Consider the following 18,224-nt stretch of genomic DNA (forward strand, 5'->3'; position numbering starts at 1 on the left):
ATATATGCATTCAGCGGCAACCACGAGCGGCGGGTAAGGCCTGAAACCGCGTAGAGCCGAACATCTAGGCGGTTCGTTATGAATCGGGAGGGCCCGCGGGGGTCAATCGCAGGGCGCGACCTCGAAGCTGAAGTGGTGGGGCCTGCATAGCAAAAAGCCGTTTGGCCTCGATAGAGCAGAACGGCGCGGATCGATGTGGCGAACGATATTCGGGGAGCACGCATGGTCTGCAAGGCCAAGCCCGTCTGGCGCAACACGTCTCGGCTTTGCTACGCAATGATAGTTAACGGTGCGCGGATGGTATAGCTTTACTGCCAGGACGTGTCCTGGTTCACAAAACCGCCGCGTGGTGCGCTGTATACACTTTGTTACGGAACATGTCCTGTTCGGTAAGTGGAACGTTTCGCCATGAAGAGATTGCAATAGAGGGCTAGTTACAGTACATCAAAAAAGTACATTTGATACCCATACCCGATACCTTCAGAAATGTCTTTCCGATACAAGATACACAACCGGAATTGATTTCCGATGCGCCTACTGTATTGCCGGTACTTTGATACATCACTGATATTGGCAGTATTCATGAAGTTTGCTAATATGGTTAGCTAAGTTAAAAAAATTATCTAGAACCTAGCGCTGCCCAGTCTCAGTCTGCATTCCGAAAAGAAAAACTACAAACACTACTCGTACGCCAGTTGGACCGAATCAAACAAGGCGGAAAGCGAGTGGCTGAAGATCGCAGAGTGGCAAACTCGGCCGGAAAGAGAGCTGGGCATGAGAGAAAACCTTTACCGCTGCTGTTTACTTCAGGTGCTCTCAGACTCGTTCGAGTCGGAATGTCAGACACACTGGAACTTCGACCGAAAAAGGTGGCAGTACAGGCGCGTATGGAAAGGGCACCACACTGGTTGATCACGTGAGAGCAGGAACGCAGTTTCCGGCAAGAAACTACAAGGTACGCAACATGCGTCTATAATTACGAAGCTCGGTCACCTCCCACCAGCGTTTCACCTAATCTGGGAGTATAAAAAGGCCAACACGGCGACGAAAAATCTAGGCCCAGGCACGGGAAAATGAACGCACACACGAAACTTAACTTTTAAAGGACGCTTACAGTGGGGAGAGACAAACCTATACGCTCACGCGGAAAAAAAAAAGACAGTAAATGAGGTCGGAGCAAAGCACGGCAACTGCAATAACGATGGCTTCGGCGAAGGCATAATGAGCGGTTCTGCGCGAAGCGAGCAAGGCAACCAATGAAGAAGACAAGGAAAAGAGAGAAATGAAAAGAAAAAAAAAGAAAACAATGCGGTGGCAGGCGGCAGAGCCGCCCACGTGCACAGCCGGCGCCATGCCAAACAAGCATCGGCGCCCAAGCTGGCTGCAGTTTCGATTTCGAGCCGCGCTCACGCCCATTGGGGGCGGGGGTGGCGGCATCTGACGCCACACAGGGAGCAAGCGCGTGCCGGCCGTCTCCGAGAGCACAAGGGGGCGCCCGAAGAAGTGGGGGAGGATGAAAAGCAGGGGCTCAGTTGTGCGCCAGATGGCGTGGTCCGGGCTCCAGGAGTTTAGGATGGGGTGCCTTGATGCGCATGCCTCCGCACTCTGCCATCGAGGCACCTTTCTCTATAGGAAGAAAAGACAGAAGGGAGAGTTTTTGTCTCAACCTTAATCGCGGCTCCCTACCCCACCCTTTTACCCTCTTCCCCTGAAGCTTTCTTCCCTTAAGTGCGCCCGTTCTGTCCGTAACTGTCCGAAGTCGAGTCTTTTTTTTTTTTTTCTGGGGGGTTGGCTATCGCATGAACCCATAGGAAAGTCCAGTATGAGAAGGAACAGTCAGTTTGCTCACACGTACGAATCTTGCAGATACTCCCCAGGATGGAACTGAATACTTCTCCCGGACAATGTTCACCCAGAGAAAAAAAAAATGTTTACAACAAATCAAAAAGTGTTTTCCCTCATCGTTACGGAGTAATGATTGGTCAATTGAGGATATAATGTGACCCCTTTCAATTTCATACTGGAGATATCTGTAGTCTTTCTTTTCTTTTTCTACCGAACAACCCAGAGAAATGAAGCACGCTTTTGACTTATGGAAGGGTCCTGCCCCATAGTGACGCAAGAACGAAACAATCAGAAGAGCTCAAAGCGTTACGTCATCTAAATCACTCGGCATCTCGCGTTTTATGGGTGCTACCTTTCAGCAGAGATGCGCTGTGATTATGTGCCTCGTAAAATACTACCGGGGGCAGGTTCGCAAGCGCTAGCAATGCGAGAACGTTGGAATTCCATTCTGATTCTATTTCAGTGTTATTGTAATTCTATTTCAATATTATCCCGTTTCCATTCTAATTCTATTACTATTCCAATTCTATTCCTTTATAGTTAGTGCAGTTGTATGTACTAGTACTGATTATTACTGATTAATATTTCGTATTTTCCCTACTTTGGTGACGTCACACCGTTCCGACCAATTTAATGCGAGTGTTGTTGCGCCACTTTGTGGGTGAGAACGGGTTTTCGTGTGGATGAGCAATCTAATGCTACAGAATCAATAAAGCCGTGTAATGAGCAACCAGTGCTTGGAAAGCACGCACTTCGCTCAGCTCTAACACAGCCACCGAGGAGAGAAAGTGTTGTGCACAGCGGGCACAACTGGCAGCATTGCCGCGCAGAAGCCCAAGTGTGTCATATAGTTTTCTTCAGCTGAGGTATTAATGTAATCCGCATGCCCGCACTCATATACACAAAAACGCAAAACGGCAAAGAGACAACAGTGCTCCCTTTCTAAGCCTGATGACGCTTAGAACACACGGGAGACGCTCTACCGGGAGATACAGAAAAGAAATACTGTTCTGTTTGTCTACCGTGCGGTCGCTTCTTGTTGCGCTAAAACTGTAATGGCCAGGATGAACATTCCGGAAACAATAAACATACTCTGACCGATATCTCAAAATAAACCGAGACCGTTAGTGAAGAAGTGCCAGTTAAAGGGCAACTCCATAGGTTTTAGAAATCAATGAGCTTAAGATTGTCGAATGTGTGAAACAAGCAGATAAAGCATGCGAATTTCTTTTGGGCTAGCATGTGAAAGGGTGACGTAATCGCCGATTAAAATCGCGAAGGCCTTCAAGTTTCTCCGCAGCGCACAACGCCAAGTAGGGGGTCATATGATGACGTCCTCGAAGGCATCGATACATTTCCAAAGCGTAAACGCCTGCTTTGAAGGAAAAAAACCAACGCCACAGGAGGCAAAGCCCGCCGAGTGTTGTTTGGCAGCATCTAACAAGGCTCGGCAAGGTGTGGCTGATGGCAGTTTGAAATCATACCTTCCGTGACGTCACACTGAACTTCCCCGCACTCCTCTGGTGCTTCGAGGAGAAGCGCAAAATTCAATCGTCGATTACGTCACTATTCTAAATGCTAGGGCGAAAACGCTTGGCATGCTTCACTTACAGCCTATATAGACTTAGAACAGAACTGAATCCTTGAATATCGCGAAATTCTCAAAAAGTGATGCAGTTGCCCTTTAAGCTGGAGGTGAGGTTTGCCGTACACTTGTGTAACATACCGAAGCAGCAGAGTTTCGGAATACCGTGCCACTTTCTTGCAGTCGCTTTACCGTATACTAGCCGGGAGCACATGACAAAAAAAAAAAAAAAGAGGCCTGCACACCGCTCGTACCGCCAGGAGATATGAAGTCGCAACAAGGCGCTCAAGTATCGCTATCGGCTCGTTTCGGGCCCAGACCCAGCAGCAAACGTAACCCGCGGCTCCCCTGACGCTGCCGTAAGTACATCTCACTTCAGGCCCCGGCGGCAGGCAGTCGAAGCGGCTTCCTCCGATCCACAGCGAGGGAGGGAGCACCCATCAAAAGCCCCGTGACCCCTTCTCGCGGACGTAGCCATTACTCCGTCCGGGCGTCGGCGATGTTCCCTCGCGGAGGCTAATAAATTCATGAACCCATAAGTCCGGTCGACGAGGGAGGACAGATGGGCAATTTATTCCGCGAGACACTGGCGTATCGCCGCGGCATCAAGATTGTATACTTACTTCCCCAGCAGCCGGCGCTTCTGTTTCGGGACGGCGGCAGTTTTCTTCGCCTGCTGCGCCGCCCTTTCGTCTGCTTTGTGTTCTTCGGGTGTCGTCTGCTGCTTCCGAAACGACTCGACTCGTATTTAGCGCTCCCTCCTCCCACCGCTCCTCCTCTCCCCTGTCTTTTGTTGTTCGTAATGGCCGTGTTTTGCGATCGGCCCCCGAACGCCACCGTTCGCTCTCCGGGGGCCAACTCGGGGAGGGGGCACGGCTACTTGCATGCCCCGGGAAAAATAGTATATTAGATGCCGGCTCCGCGTCCAAGCAGAGGGACGGGAAAGGGAGCAGGTCGAAGACGCAACGCCACTCCCAGGTCCGGGTGCGCAAGCTAAAAAGCCACCTCTCTCAACCTCCTCTCCCGCAAGAACCCTGCTGTCCCCCCAGCGGCGTTTTCTCTGCCGCCGCTCGGTTCGATACACGAGAGATCGGTCCGGAGGAGAGGCTCAGAAAATACACATAAATAACTAAAGCGCGGTAGCGATAAAGAAACAAAACATAATTACCGGAGCGCCGGACGAAGAGTGGAAACGACGAAGCGCCACCACTCCACCCCGAACGAAAGGGAACCAAAATGCATCAAAAAGGAAGCGGCAAGCTGCCGCATGCAGGCACGCACAGACAAGCAGACAACCGCGTGAAAAGGAGCAGACGACGCGGCGACCAGCCTTGGAAGCAGAGCGACGGCTCAAGCAAAAAGAGCCACGAAACACGCGGACGAGGGTCGAAGCTTCAGAAAGCAAAGCAGCACAAGCAGCAGCAGCGGCCGGCCGAAGTGACCGGGCGAATAGCTAGGCTACCGAGTTGAGGACCGGGCTCAGGGAGGGGTAATTTGCAGGTTGAAGGGCCAGCGAGGCGCCTCCTCCCCTGCGCGCGGGGCATCCTGCGAGCGCTGCAGGCCCGTCGCACCCTCGCCGTCTCGCAATCCACCTGCTGTTCGGAAGCGTGTCGAACACGCTCGAGTTATGAAGCCGGCTCGAGGGCGCCACGCAACAAAAGAAAACAAAAAGAAGAGAAAAGCCTAAGCGAAACAGAGAGGGAGAGAGAGCGTGGACGCAACGCGGCGGAGTTGGGAAGCGCCCAAGGCGGGAAGGCGCCAATTGAACCTGCGTGCTGCGGCGGCACCAGCGCCCAGGAAGCCGGACGGACAATCTGTCTCTCCTTTGTGCACCCCTGACGTTGACTGCAGATGGAGCGCTCGCGTGCGGCGGACGCAACCCGGCCGACGCAGCAACAGACGGCAGATCTACTCTAACCACTGACTGTTCCGAAGCACAGGCACGAAAAGTGGCCGCGAGCAGGCCGTTCTTCGATCTCCCGGGGCCGCCGACGGAATGACAGCGGTCTCCTCTTCATGGCGGCGTAATATTCGCCCGCGAGCCGCGCGAAGACGGCTGCTGGCAAGCGTCGGAAAATCGGGTCACACCCGTCTCGGCCCACGCCGCCACGTCCCGTATGTCAGGAAGCGAGCCAGAAACCGTGTCATCCACACCTCTACAAGACGCTGCTCGGTGCTGCGCACGTCGAATCCGCTACCAAAATAAGCAAGATGTAGAACGGTAGAATCTGCGCGCCGGGCAGAAGGATTTAGTAGGAACAAGCTATGGAAGGGCGAAGGCGAAAGATGTCCACAAATCTCAGAGTAAAGCACGCTGCCGTGAATGGGCCGTCAGCCGCAAGCTGGAAGTCAAAAGCATCGACAAACACGATCAGTTGTGGTGTTAATTTTTTGAGGTATCGAATAGTTAGTCAAAGAAACTCATGCTCCTTGTTAAACGGCCATGACTTGCTGACGCTACGGTAGATATAACTTTGGAGGTTGTCATCTCAATGACGGCAACGCATTTTCTTTTTTTCGGTCCCTTGGAACAAAATGGCCGTGTACAGAAGAAAATGTACCCTTCCTAAGCTTGGCAAACAGAAAACTCCTATGAACTTCAAGTGCGCCTTTAGCTAACCGTGCGCATGTGATCCAGCAGTTGAAGCACGAGAGCCACGCACATTGATAAGGTATCGTATACAGTACGCGGGCCTGAAGTCATCCCGGCTGGTGATAGGCATCTAACAGACTGCTTCCAATAGAGTGTAACTTTTTCGATGACCTGACCGATGGCTGTGTTTCCCCTACTGAAGAGGCGTGACTGTTGTAAGGCTCAATAGCCTCGGTTACATGAATGCGACAGAAGTCAACTCCAGTAAACTTTTTGAGGGAAAGAGCAGGTTTTGGGAAGAAAGGCGTGACTCATTATCTACCATCTTCCTCGACGTGTTTGCAGATTCCCCCCAAAAGTGGACCGGAGTCGACTCCTGTCGCATTCATGTAAACGCGCTAATGAAGTAACCAAGGAGACAGGTACAAGGGCGAAAGAAGACAGCGCCGCGTTTCCACATTCTTTACTAGCCATTCAAGAACGACGACAAAGCGCACATGCGCTGCGCTAGACCAGTCGCGGAGCCCTCTTGCAGCCGGAGAGGGCCCCGAGGGGTATCCTCCGGTAGAGGTGGAAAGCCCAGGCGACCAGGAAGAACACGCTTCCGACGCCCAGCACGGCCAGCACCGGGTCCAGGCCCCCCTGCGCGTCAAGGGCCGCCGGCGGTCCTCGGACCTGGTCAGACCCGTGCAGCTCGTCGTCGGCCCTGCCACGCTCCACGTGGGCGCCCACCGTCTTGCTCTCGAGCACGGCGCAGACCACGGGGCAATGCTGACAGCCGGCCGCCACCGTGAGGCAGTAGCGGCGCTCCGGGTTCAGGCCGTGCACGTGGAAGACGCTGTTGCGCGCAACCTGGGACCGCGCGTGTCGCGATGTGACTCGCCAGAGAGCGGGGAACGAAAACCACGAGCCTAAGTTATTGGCTCGAGAAGGCAAGTTGGGCGAAGTCGCGTGAAACGCGCACCGCAAGCGCTGTGGCGCCTGTTCTCTGGTTTCTGTTGAGCCTGTAGCTTGCGCTGTTCCTAAAAACTATGCTGCCAAGTCACTGCCACTTGAAGCAGATTAGAAGCCGTCGCCAGCACTACATATGAAGCTGCGAACTTTTGGAAAATTTCCTCGTATCTTGTTGCATATTCCCTTTATCAAAGCGGTAATCGGAGGACACCAAAAGCCCATGGGGTTACCAAAGCAGCGGTGCCTTGCTCCGGTGCCTGATTCATGCAGATATAGGCGAACAAATTCAGCAGCACAAAACCGGGCGAGGAGAGGGGAGGCGACAAGCCAGGGGTAATAAAGCATCTTATGAAAAAACGTCCCCCCCCCCCCCCCCCTCCCTCTCCAAGCTTTGGATCCCAACACAACGGCGGGTTGCGGTACTGAGCATTCGGGCCGAGTGTGGCATGCGCGGGGAAATAATTAACGGGCACAGTCGTCGGCTCCCGTACCTGGTGGCGGGCGACAAGTGGCGGTCCCTTTCCCAGGTCCTGGCAGCCGCCTTCGTAGAGGCTCGCCATGAACGACTGGCACGGCAGCTCCGAGCTGTTCACGCTCATAGAGGCGCTCAGTGTGCCGCCGTCCTGCGCCATGCTCCAGAGGAGGCGCTGACCCGGCGCATGCTCGCAGCACCGGTCTCTGGGTCCCTGGCCTTCGCAACGCGCACGGAGTAGATCAGTTCGGGGGTCAGTTTTGTCGCTTCCGTGCACGACACCGAAACGATAACGCGAGAGGCGACGATGAAGGCAGTGAAGTCAGGATGCGTTGCAAAACAGTCCGTGAACCCGAATGCCCCAGCCGTGACATTACAGCCGCTCTTTCCTCAGGGAGTGTGGTCATTTTTGCGCGATGGACCGCTTTCCTCGTCATAATACATGATAGTTACGATACAGATTCGTGCGCACCTTCTACATTTGTGTCCCCTGAAATCGCGGATCTCCCAAGAGCCTACAAGCGTAATGCTGCCAGCCTCTCAATGCTATAACGAATAGAACGCCACCTTTGAAATGTCATGTCCCGGCTAGGTATATACGTACGCGGTAGATGAGAGCGCGGCGAATCGCCTGGCTAACGAAAACATACAAAAAATTGAGAAAGAATACGAAGAAAATCATGCTTGTTCCTGTTAGCAAACAATCCGAGTCACACGTCTTCATTGCCGGGGATGAGGGAGGTGGTTAATCTGGTTTCCCAGCTTTTTTTCCACCTTGCATGATCGACTGGATGAAAAACATATTATTATTATTATTATTATTATTATTATTATTATTATTATTATTATTATTATTATTATTATAGGGTATTTTGATAGGCGGAAATCGTAAATTCTGGTCTTCTCAAGTGACTCGCAAGAACCCTCCCCCATCTGTTTCTTAGCCCCCTCAGCAGTTCCTGCATCTGACGGATTCTTCATCATCATCAACCTAACTACGCCCAGCATTTTTCAGGAGTGCAGCGGATTAACTGCAGCGCCGTCCGAGGTTCGCAGGTGGTTGCCTACACGGAATGTTCCCCTAGCGTGGTATACCTGTGAGCACCGCGACGGGCGATCGGACGGCGCCCTCGCGCTCTCCCCTCGGCGCCACAGAGAAGCAGTAGAAGCCCTGCGGCAGGCGCCCGAAGCGCACGGGGACGTCGTGGTCATGTCGCGTCGGGGCCAGGCTGCGGTTGGCCACCGCCACCCGGCGGCCGACGGCACACGAGCGCGAGTAGCGCCGCAGGCGCCACAGCACCAGCTCCAGTTGGTGGCCCTCCGTGAAGTTGCCGTCCACCCGAAGGAGCTCCACGTGACCCGACCAGCTCTCCAGCTGGACCAGGACGACGACCACGGCCAGGGCACTCATTGTCGAGTGCCAGGACAGTCCTCACGGCGTCGAGGCGAACAGAACACGTCTTCTTCCTCTTTCTTCGCTCTTCGCGTGGCGCTTCACTTTGTTCACCACAACATCGACAGCAGAGGTGGGCTTTAAGGCCTTGGCCACGAACCTGCCAAAAAGGACCACCTCACAACCTGCCGCGGTGGCTCAGCGGTAAGGCGCTCGTTTACCGAGCCGGAGTATCCGGGTTCGAGCCCGACCGCGGCGGCCGCGTTTCGATGGAGGCGAAACGCAAGAGGCGCCCGCGGTGCTTAAACATTTCAATACATCCTTTGATGGCGCGTGCCAGTTCTGTGGGGAGGTGGCTGACACCTTCCACATGGTTTGGGCGTGTCAGTCAAACCCATCTATCCCCCTCAACCCCAACCCCACCAGAGAGGACTGGGAGGCGGCCCTGCTCGGCTGTCAGGACCTAAAGACCCAAAAGGCCTTGGTTCACCGGACGCGGGCGGCGTTGCTTGCCAATGGGGCCCCGGAATAGGGGCTCCACCTAGTATTGTTAGGCGAAAGGGCCAATAGGGCCTACCCCAATCACCTCTCTGTAAATATTTATTGCATTATAAATGTTTTTCACCACCACCACCCGTGGGCTGTGGGATGTCAGTGCACGTTAAAGATCCCCAGGTGGTCGAAATTATTGCGGAGACCTCCACTACGGCACCCCTTTCTCTCTTTCTTCTCTCAGTCCTGCCCTGCTGAAAAAAAAGTTCTATGATGCAACAACCTCATAGATCATTCATCATAAAATATCATACAATCTGTATGATATATCATACAGATTGTATGACACGTCATACAGATTGTGTGATATTCTATGATGAATGATCTATGAGGTTATTGCATCATAGAACTTTTTTTTCAGCAGGGTGCCTTCCTCTCTTCCCTTACGGCGCGGTTCAGGTGTCCGCCGAGATATGTGAGACAGATACTGCGCCATTTCCTTTCCTCAAAAACCAATTTACCAATTATCCCGTCTTCGGTCTCCCAGCTAACAGGTCCACTGTCGTTGCGTCGTCCAATCTGTCAGCATGTACCCTATTACTAATCTTTTCCTCCTCGATAAACGCTCCTCTTTCCAGCAGTTAACCGCCTGTGTCTTAGCCACTCCCCAGTAGTGGGTACGTGCCATTTTATTTGAGGCCAACCAACAAACCACTTTGTTTACCACAACATCGACAGCAGACGTGGTCTGTAAAGCCTTGGCCGCGAATCTGCCAAAAAGGACCACTTCACTTCGCTTTTATTTCCGCAGAAGACGACCTTTTGAGGAGTATTGCGAAAGTACGGTATTAACACGAGTGACTAAACATCTTTCTCGTGATGAAGATAACGATGCCACTATCTTGGAAGACTGACGAGCAACGTGGAACCTCCGCTATTCTGTCCCTCTTTGTAGCCACGGTCTTCATCATCACACTGCGCTACCCTGTTACTGCCGAGCTTACTCGCAGCAAAGGACGCATGCTGCGACAGCACGTAAAAAGGAGTGAGGTGGATAGCGACGTCTTCTGCTGTACTGATATGCTCTCTGCCTCAACCTAACTACCACCCGATTCTTGGCCGATCCCCCAGCGTGGGTATGTGCCATACTTTCAAAGGCTATAACAACAACATATGCTCTCTCCGTTTCTGGTGTAAGGCGAACCCATACTTCACCTAGCATCTAGAGGTATTAGAAAACAGAGTTGCGAGAGCTTCTGACGGCCGCTGAGAGCAGCTTTACTGATTATATCAGTATTAAGAGCAAAGCTGCGACAGTGCGGTGGCTCTGTGATGATGTTTATTTGTTGAGAAAACTGGAAACGTACCGACTCATCAACGCCCGCCTGCCCGTCAATACAATTACGAAATTCGAAACGACGTTGTTAGACCCGGTAATCCTGTACCATAGGCTTTCAAAGATTCATGAATTCAATGGAAGGAGCGCCGACCAAAAGTTTGTTGTTTAATATGAAGACGAAGACGTTTCGGCTTCCGTATGGAGAGTGATCACTCCTTGAGAATGATCAAGGCTTCCGTATGGAGAGTGATCAAGGCTTCCGGATGGAAGCCGAAACGTCTTCGTCTTCATATTAAACAATAACCTCTTGGTCGGCGTTCCTTCCATTGAATTCATGAATCTTCTACCCGACCAGACGTGTTTTCATTGAACGTAAGATTTCAGGCTTCCAAAGGCGTTTAAAAGGCACAGCGTTCGAGCATAAGAGGCTACGGTTCGAGGCAGGCTGCGCTCTTCACACTGAACACCCTTAGCGAGCAGGAGTCAACAGGAGAGAAGGAAAGGCACCGGCAGGAAGCGCCCCGTAGGAGCGAACAAAAAAAAGCGACAACCTCCGAGGGACCGCTGGCCGCATCCGCAATGCATGGGAGACCAGAAGCAGCCGCTCTCGGGTGCGCGAGCGACGAAATCGCCGGAAGTGGAGTTGCCGCGCGAGGGCAGTGCCTGGCAGAGGAGAAGCGCGGGCCAGGGCGAGGGGGGCCCCGGATCCCTCGAGGCGTGACGGCGCGGCGTTGATCGCCGCCCTTTTAGCGCGCCGGCGCGTTGTCCTCCGTTTGCGAAGCGAACAACGGCGACTCGCATCTGCACCCACGTCCACGCTCGTCCGCACGCCGCCTCCCCCTCTCTCTGTACTACGGCCGGCGCAACGCGGCGGGGCCCACGCAAGAGAGACGGCGTAAGCTAGGGCCTTTATTTCGCTCAAAATTCGCCCCAAGTGTCGCGGGACACCGCAGCGACAACTACCTTCCCATGGACATCTTTCGGACGAGGTTAAACATCCCAAAGCGACTCAGGCTATGAGGGACGTCGTAGCGAAGGGCTCCGGAAATTTCCGCCACCTGGGGATCCTTAACGTGCACTGACATCGCACAGTACACGGGCCTCTAGAATTTCGCCTCCATAGACATTCAGAGGACCCAACCCGCGTCTTTAGTTCCAGCAGCCGCGCGCTGTAACCACTGAGTCACCGCGGCGGGCAACCTTCCCGAGGATAGCACATGACGACGCCGTAGGTCTCCAAATCCCTCGGTCACAATGAAGTTACTACCCTGACGAGACACGCCACCCGAAGGTAAAAGGAACGCTGAGAGTGAAAGTTCGCATGTTTCACCTCGCACACTGCAACCTCTTCTATAACGCCAGTGCCTCACTACTAAGCCAACCTCAAAGCAACCACACCCGCATGCGCAACATACACATCGCTAAGCCGCTGACCTCGCTGCACGGTGACCTCGCTAGGAGGTCACTTATTGAACTGCCTTAGCGTAGGCCATGCTGGCACTCAACGTGAGGCTGAAACCGGCTGAGGGTGTAGGGTATTTGAGTTCGGAAAAAGACAGGCGATGATGATTGAATAAATAAATGGGCCCAAACGCAGAACCTTCCTCTGACCACGCCTGCTGTTCCTTGTTCATGGTCACTTCTGATTCTTCCGAGAAATCCACATCAGCGACAAGGGTACCCCCTCATAATTTTATTCTTTTTTTTTTTTGCCCCTTCGAGTACTGACCGAGCTAAAGACTCCCTCTTAGTAACTTTCTGGAGTAGTTTTTACGCGCACAGGACGCTGTCGTCGCATGTTTCACTACTGGGCTCAGGAATTCTTCCGAGGCTGCTCATACCAGCATTATTAATGATGGTTCAACAGCGCAAACAGACACATACCAAGAAGGAGACAAGACACACACACTAGCGCTGGTATGTGTGTTTGCGCTGTTGCGCCATCATTATGAACCAACACAAAATACCCTCCGCGTTGGCTCAGTGGTTACGGCGCTCGGCTGCTGACCCGAAAGACGCGGGCGCGATCCCGGCCGCGGCGCCCGAATTTCAATGAAGGCGAAATTCTAGAGGCCCGTGTGCACTGTGCGATGTCAGTGCACGTTAAAGAACCCCAGGTGGTCGAAATTTCCGGAGCTCTTCACTACGGCGTCCCTCATAGCCTGAGTTGCTTCGGGACGTTAAAACCCAATCTACTAAATCTACTCCACCTTGGGGGATTCCCCTAAATATTTGACCAACCCGAATAAACCAACCAAACCAAACAAACTAGCCCAATCTGCAGTTCTTCTACAGCATTATTAGTTTAATGACTATACCAACTCACGCGAGGCCCATACTTCGTAGGGCAAGAAAGACGGCCCTTGACCTCCGCGTGCTTCTGTCTCGCACATCTATGAAACCGCCCAGTGCAGAAAAAAGCGCGGCAAACTGACTGACGCTGCTCGAGAACAAACGCTCGGCAGCAACAAAAGGCGCGTGGCCCTAAGCGTCGACAAAGAGAGAGAGGCGGTGGCGAGCGCACTTAGAAAGGAAAGCGCCCTTGCCAAAAGCGGGCCCTCGGATAGGGCGCATCGGGATCGTGCTCGGGCGGCCCCGCTTCTCCGGGAGCGGAGAACAAACAGGTCCAGAAAGAAAGGGCGCCACTTTTGAAGTGAGCAGGGCGCGGAACCCCGGAGCAACCTTGCTCCAAGCGTGCACGCAGACGAGAAAGAAGAGGCAACGGGACCACCAAGAGAAGACCTCCATTTCTGAGCGGAGGGGCAGGTCCGCGCGGCGTTCCTTGTAAAGCGGGAGGAGGGACGAAAAGAGCAAACAAGCGATCTCGGGAGTGTTGTCCGCCATCTCGAGCATGCAGCGGCAAACACAAAGAACAATGGCGGGCCACAGCCCTTGAAAAGGACGGACTGCAGTGTCCGGCCGCCTCTAAAGAGACAAAAGGGGAAAAAAAGGAGCCGCGAAACATCCAGCTCATAGGGTACGAAAAAGGTTTTGGTTTGGTTTATGGGTGTTTAACGTCCCGAAGCAACTCAGGCTATGAGGGACGCCGTAGTGAAGGGCTTCCGGAAATTTTGACCACTTTTTTAACGTGTCCCGACATCGCACAGTACACGAGGCTCTACAATTTGGCCTCCATCGAAATTCGGCCGCCGTGGCTGGGACCGAACCGGCGTGTTTAGGGTCAGCAGCCGAGCGCCGTAATCACTGAGCCACTGAAGAAAATAAAAAATGGCTAGGGTTCAACCAGGCTTGAACGTGGTTTACAGAGCGGAAGCTAGATGAGCCTCTTGTTTTTCTCCACTTTGTGCTTCAGTCTTTGCCTGTTTCCACGCTCTATCCTTCGTCAACGCACCTTGTCGACGTTCTTGATCATAAGAAACGGCGATCATGACCTTTCATATTTACACCACATGGTTTGCCCCCCCGAACTCAGTTACGATGCAGCGGCCGCAAATGATCCCACATCGGTCAGTAACATTTAGACTAATTTCGGGTGGCAGCACTTACGTGCATCCGTAGTGCCGCGCGGCGTCACCCGCAAAAATGCATTCACGCTCGCGCAGTCGTACAGAGCAGTCGCAGCGCTAAAAAAAAAATAGGGCGACCACACAGCAAATGCAATCGCGGGCCTTGAAATCAGAGACCGTTAGAGAGAGAGAGCGAATACGAGGAAAGAGCGGGGCGGCCGTCGTCAGCGCAGCTCAACAGGTCGCGAGCGCGCGGCCGGAAGCGGCCGAAGAAGGGAAGCCAGGAAGTTGAGATGTCTTCCTCGGGGATGCGGGTCTCTTCTATATGGATCCGTGCGCGAGCATGTGTACGCGGACTCTGCTGGCGAAGGACGCGGTGGAAGTAAAAAAAAAAAGAAAAAAAAAAGAACGCACCCTACACGGCCTCGCATAACCCGGGCAACCCGACGCGCTTTTCCTCGCAACTCTCTTAGTTTGTTTCTTTTTTCCGCCTTTCCACTGCGCTCATTTCTTCTTCCAAGGCCGTGAAAGTGAAGACAAACAAAAAAGGAAACAAATAAAGCGCATAAACCAAGACAGGGGAGAGACGGCGCCCGGCGCGTTTCCCTTCGATTCCGCATTCTATGGCCCACCCACGCGTTTCGGCGCGTTCTGCTTTTCAGCGCTCGTTCGCGCGCAAATTTGCATTCGGGGCCGGCAGGATTGCGCGATACGGCGTCTCGAATTCGAATGCGAGTGCCCGCACCGCTCGCACATCCACACGTGCAGGCCGCATACGCGCCGCCTGCGAATCGACTCTTTTGCGCCGTCTCATTCTTTCGCTTCGTCCCCGGACGCAATCCCGCGCATGCTTTTGCCGCCAGCGCCCACCTTTCTTTTAAGGACCCCGTCAGGAGTCGTGCACGAAGCTTCGTTCGAAGCGGGCTTTGGTAACGCCGTATGCGTCGAGTAAGTTGAAACTGTAGCCGGAGGGGACAGGTGCATGATGTCGCAACCACATGGCAACGGCTCGAAGGACGTTGGTTTTATTTTGCCAAGCCGATTGATATCGATTCCCACGCTCTCTGGACGGCTTTTTGTTAGCCATGAATCTTCACCCGGACCAGCACAGGCGTGAGCAACGATTAGGGCAGCAGCAAGTCGCTGTCCTAGCTGCAGTAGTCGCCGTTCAGTTGTGGGTGAAAAACATATACACAATATTCCGCATGGACAACATTGAGTATCTCTGATAACGTGATAACGTGCCGATATGGCGGTTCTGTGTACCGTGTTCCTGCCACGTGCCCACAAGATCCCCGGGAGTGTTATCGTGTGTGATCATGTGACGTTCGACGCCTTTTCCCACTCGACTATATATGTGCCCTGTTCTTGTAGGCTTTTTTCAATAAACGTTTGCCTCCGGCCGTGATGTGTACTATGCGAACATTACAGTATGATACATCGATGAGTGATCCGACAGTTGAACCCCAATGCATGGCACCCGATAGTGTGCTAAAGCACCTCCCCCCCCCCCCCCCCCCCCCTCCCTCCGCACCCGCTCCTCCAACGTACCATCACCGATGACCGCAACTAAGCAGAATGAGCAGAAACAGGAAAGCTGCTAAAGAAACTAATCAAAACTACGAGCAGCCTCTAGGAGACGTTGGAGGAGAGAACTGCTACCTGAAATGCGCCGCTGGTTCCTTTCGCTCTCTTGTCATTTTCCTTCCCACGTGGGCACAAGAGCCAGTGTGACTTAACAACTTCCGCGCAACTCATCAGAGGAGTTCGCGCGTCTAATTAGCACGCAGCGTCTGACCAACCTGCCGGACTACTCCCCAGCCGGCCGTCAGCTCCCCAGTCCGAATCGGCGGCTCCCACACGTCGAGTCCGACGAAGCGGAAGAGACAGCGCGAGGAGGAGACCGGCTCGAGTGGCCTTTCATCCCTGAGATATATATACGGCGCTCGCACACGACACGCCGAGAGAGGACCCAGATCGAGGGGACGGGAAGACATCTGGGTCATGCCCGAGCAGGCGACGCCGCTGTCCGCGCCAGAGCGGCCGCCGTCTTATGACGCGCCGCAGAGCCCGGCTTCGTCTGGGGCCCCTCAGCCCCGTCGCAGATCCCAAACACGCACGTACTCGGCGGACGACTGCCGTAGTACGTACTACGCCCGCCTCGTCAGCCCGCTTCCCCCGGCTGGCTTCAAAGAGCACCGCCGCAGAAGCGCGCGCCCCGCGGCTCCCGTCCGCCTCACTCCCGGATATCGCCCATTGGCTGCCGCTGTGTTTGCAGACGACGCGCGGACACCCGTCGTCTGCTTCGATGCGGTTCGCGCTGCATTCCCCACTCTTTTCCTCATTTGCCATCGCTCGTCGTCTAGGTGTAGTGTAATTTGCCTTAGAAGTGTAGTGCGCGTAATTTTTTCTTTTTTTGTTTATTTCTGGATATTGCGCAAGCAACGGTGTTTACTACGTCCCTCTGTCCCTGACTTGGCCGCGACTACCTGCCGTCCGAGACCCGGATTAGTCATCGATTGTGACTGGGGCAACATGTCACGCCTTGAACGGAATTTAGAATGCCGTTGTAGCGCCAGAGACCTAACAGCTATTCCCAGCTGCAGACAGACAAGCCCGACCTGACCATGGCGACTGAAATCTTGGTGCCCGCACCACACCCAGAAATCCCGAGCCCCCAGTTGCGCTCTACCGCCACCATGTGCCGCTTTGAGGCAGCCGCTAATGCTGGCCTATATTTCATGGTGAGACGTGTACAATCTTACCACGGATACGCCTATATGGGAGTAAAAAATTGAGTAAACTGCCCTCCAGCATACTCGCCTTTATAATGGGAGTGCACTGCAGGAGTTTACTCCCTTTCTATTCCCATATAGGGTGCGCTAGAAGACCGTTTACTCCCCTTTTACTCCTTTCTGTTTGGAGTGCTATAGAAATTAATTGACGGCGCATCGTGGTTTTGTGGCGTTGCTCCGTCCACCGCACAGAAAGAAGACTTTCGCTGCTTCGTGTGGGTTCGAGAGAGGCTTACACACGCGCGCATCGCTGTAATGCGCAATTTACTTCCCTTCAAATTACGAACTTAATTTTGAGTGGGCCAGTTTCAACACTGGGACACAAACGCAAGAAGAAACAGGAAACATCGCTCACTTTCACCTTTGAGAAAGACAGTGGTGACGGGAGTCTATGCGCATGACAAATACTGTACGAGAAACGAGCGACAATGAATAAGCACGGAATCAGACCAACTATAGCCCGGAAACATGCCATCCTACTCACTACAGCACTTGCTAGCGGTGCAGTGAGGGTCATCTCGGCCGCCGGCTACCCGTGGCGGCCTGCAGCAACACTGCCTACTCCGTGGCCTTGTTTAAAGCATCGCTTAGGACTTCATCTGAACGTCCAGTGTTGTATCAGTCGGAGTGTCGTATTTCTGACCGCGCGCCCCGTAGGCAGTAAGTAGTTCCGTAACACGGCCGGATAGAGGAGCTGCTGCTGCGGGGTGCGGCCGTCCGTCCCGGCCACCGGCGTCCGCGGCGTCGGCCCGAATCGCATCGTTCATCGCAACGGGCCGCCGCCCAGTCCAACGAGAGCGGCCCAAGGGCGCCGCGGTACGCCGAGGAGATATCGCGGCCTGTTAAAGCCTCGCTGCTGGGGTTAGCCGCTCGGACGACGGCTCCTTTAACCGGCTGGTCAACAACGGAGAGGACACGCCCAACATGCGCACGGGCGTCGTTCCTATACACGCCAGGCGAAGATGAGCCGGGGAGGGAGGGCTTCCGCCGACCACTTCCTGTCCTCTGCTCTGGGCACACGCCTCGCTCGCGGAGAAGCCGTAGATCCGCAATTACGATCTCTCAAGATTGCGCCCACGACTCTCGCGCCGTTTCCGATCCGGAAAGAAACGGTAGGGGGAGACAAAAAAATAAACTTCAACTTTTCACTCTCTAAACTTTCCAAATATGTCCCATGGGCGAATTATACAGTATAAAACCTAGACTGCTGCCTCCCACCCCTGTTGACCCTAAGAAAGTTAAAGCAGCAGGTTGTGTATCGGCCGATTCTTGACCGTCAATCTAACCCC

The 18,224-nt window shown here is 53.7% G+C and overlaps 2 protein-coding genes across 7 annotated transcripts in view; both read right to left on the reverse strand.

Moving 5' to 3' along the window:
• The window catches only part of LOC149367237 (latrophilin Cirl-like), a 412,262-nt gene that overhangs the window by 354,527 nt on the left and 39,511 nt on the right, over positions 1-18,224 (reverse strand). The window lies entirely within an intron of this gene.
• LOC149367238 (uncharacterized) lies at positions 6,455-9,135 on the reverse strand. Its single transcript, XM_089566851.1, has 3 exons — positions 8,545-9,135; positions 7,469-7,668; positions 6,455-6,875 (listed from the first exon to the last, which is right to left on the reverse strand). The coding sequence occupies exons 1-3, from the start codon at positions 8,858-8,860 to the stop codon at positions 6,531-6,533; spliced, it is 861 nt and encodes a 286-aa protein (XP_089422977.1). The 5' UTR covers positions 8,861-9,135; the 3' UTR covers positions 6,455-6,530.

This window comes from Amblyomma mixtum, chromosome 1 (genome assembly GCF_055824585.1).
Source record: "Amblyomma mixtum isolate Tamu chromosome 1, ASM5582458v1, whole genome shotgun sequence".
NCBI lineage: Eukaryota > Metazoa > Arthropoda > Arachnida > Ixodida > Ixodidae > Amblyomma > Amblyomma mixtum.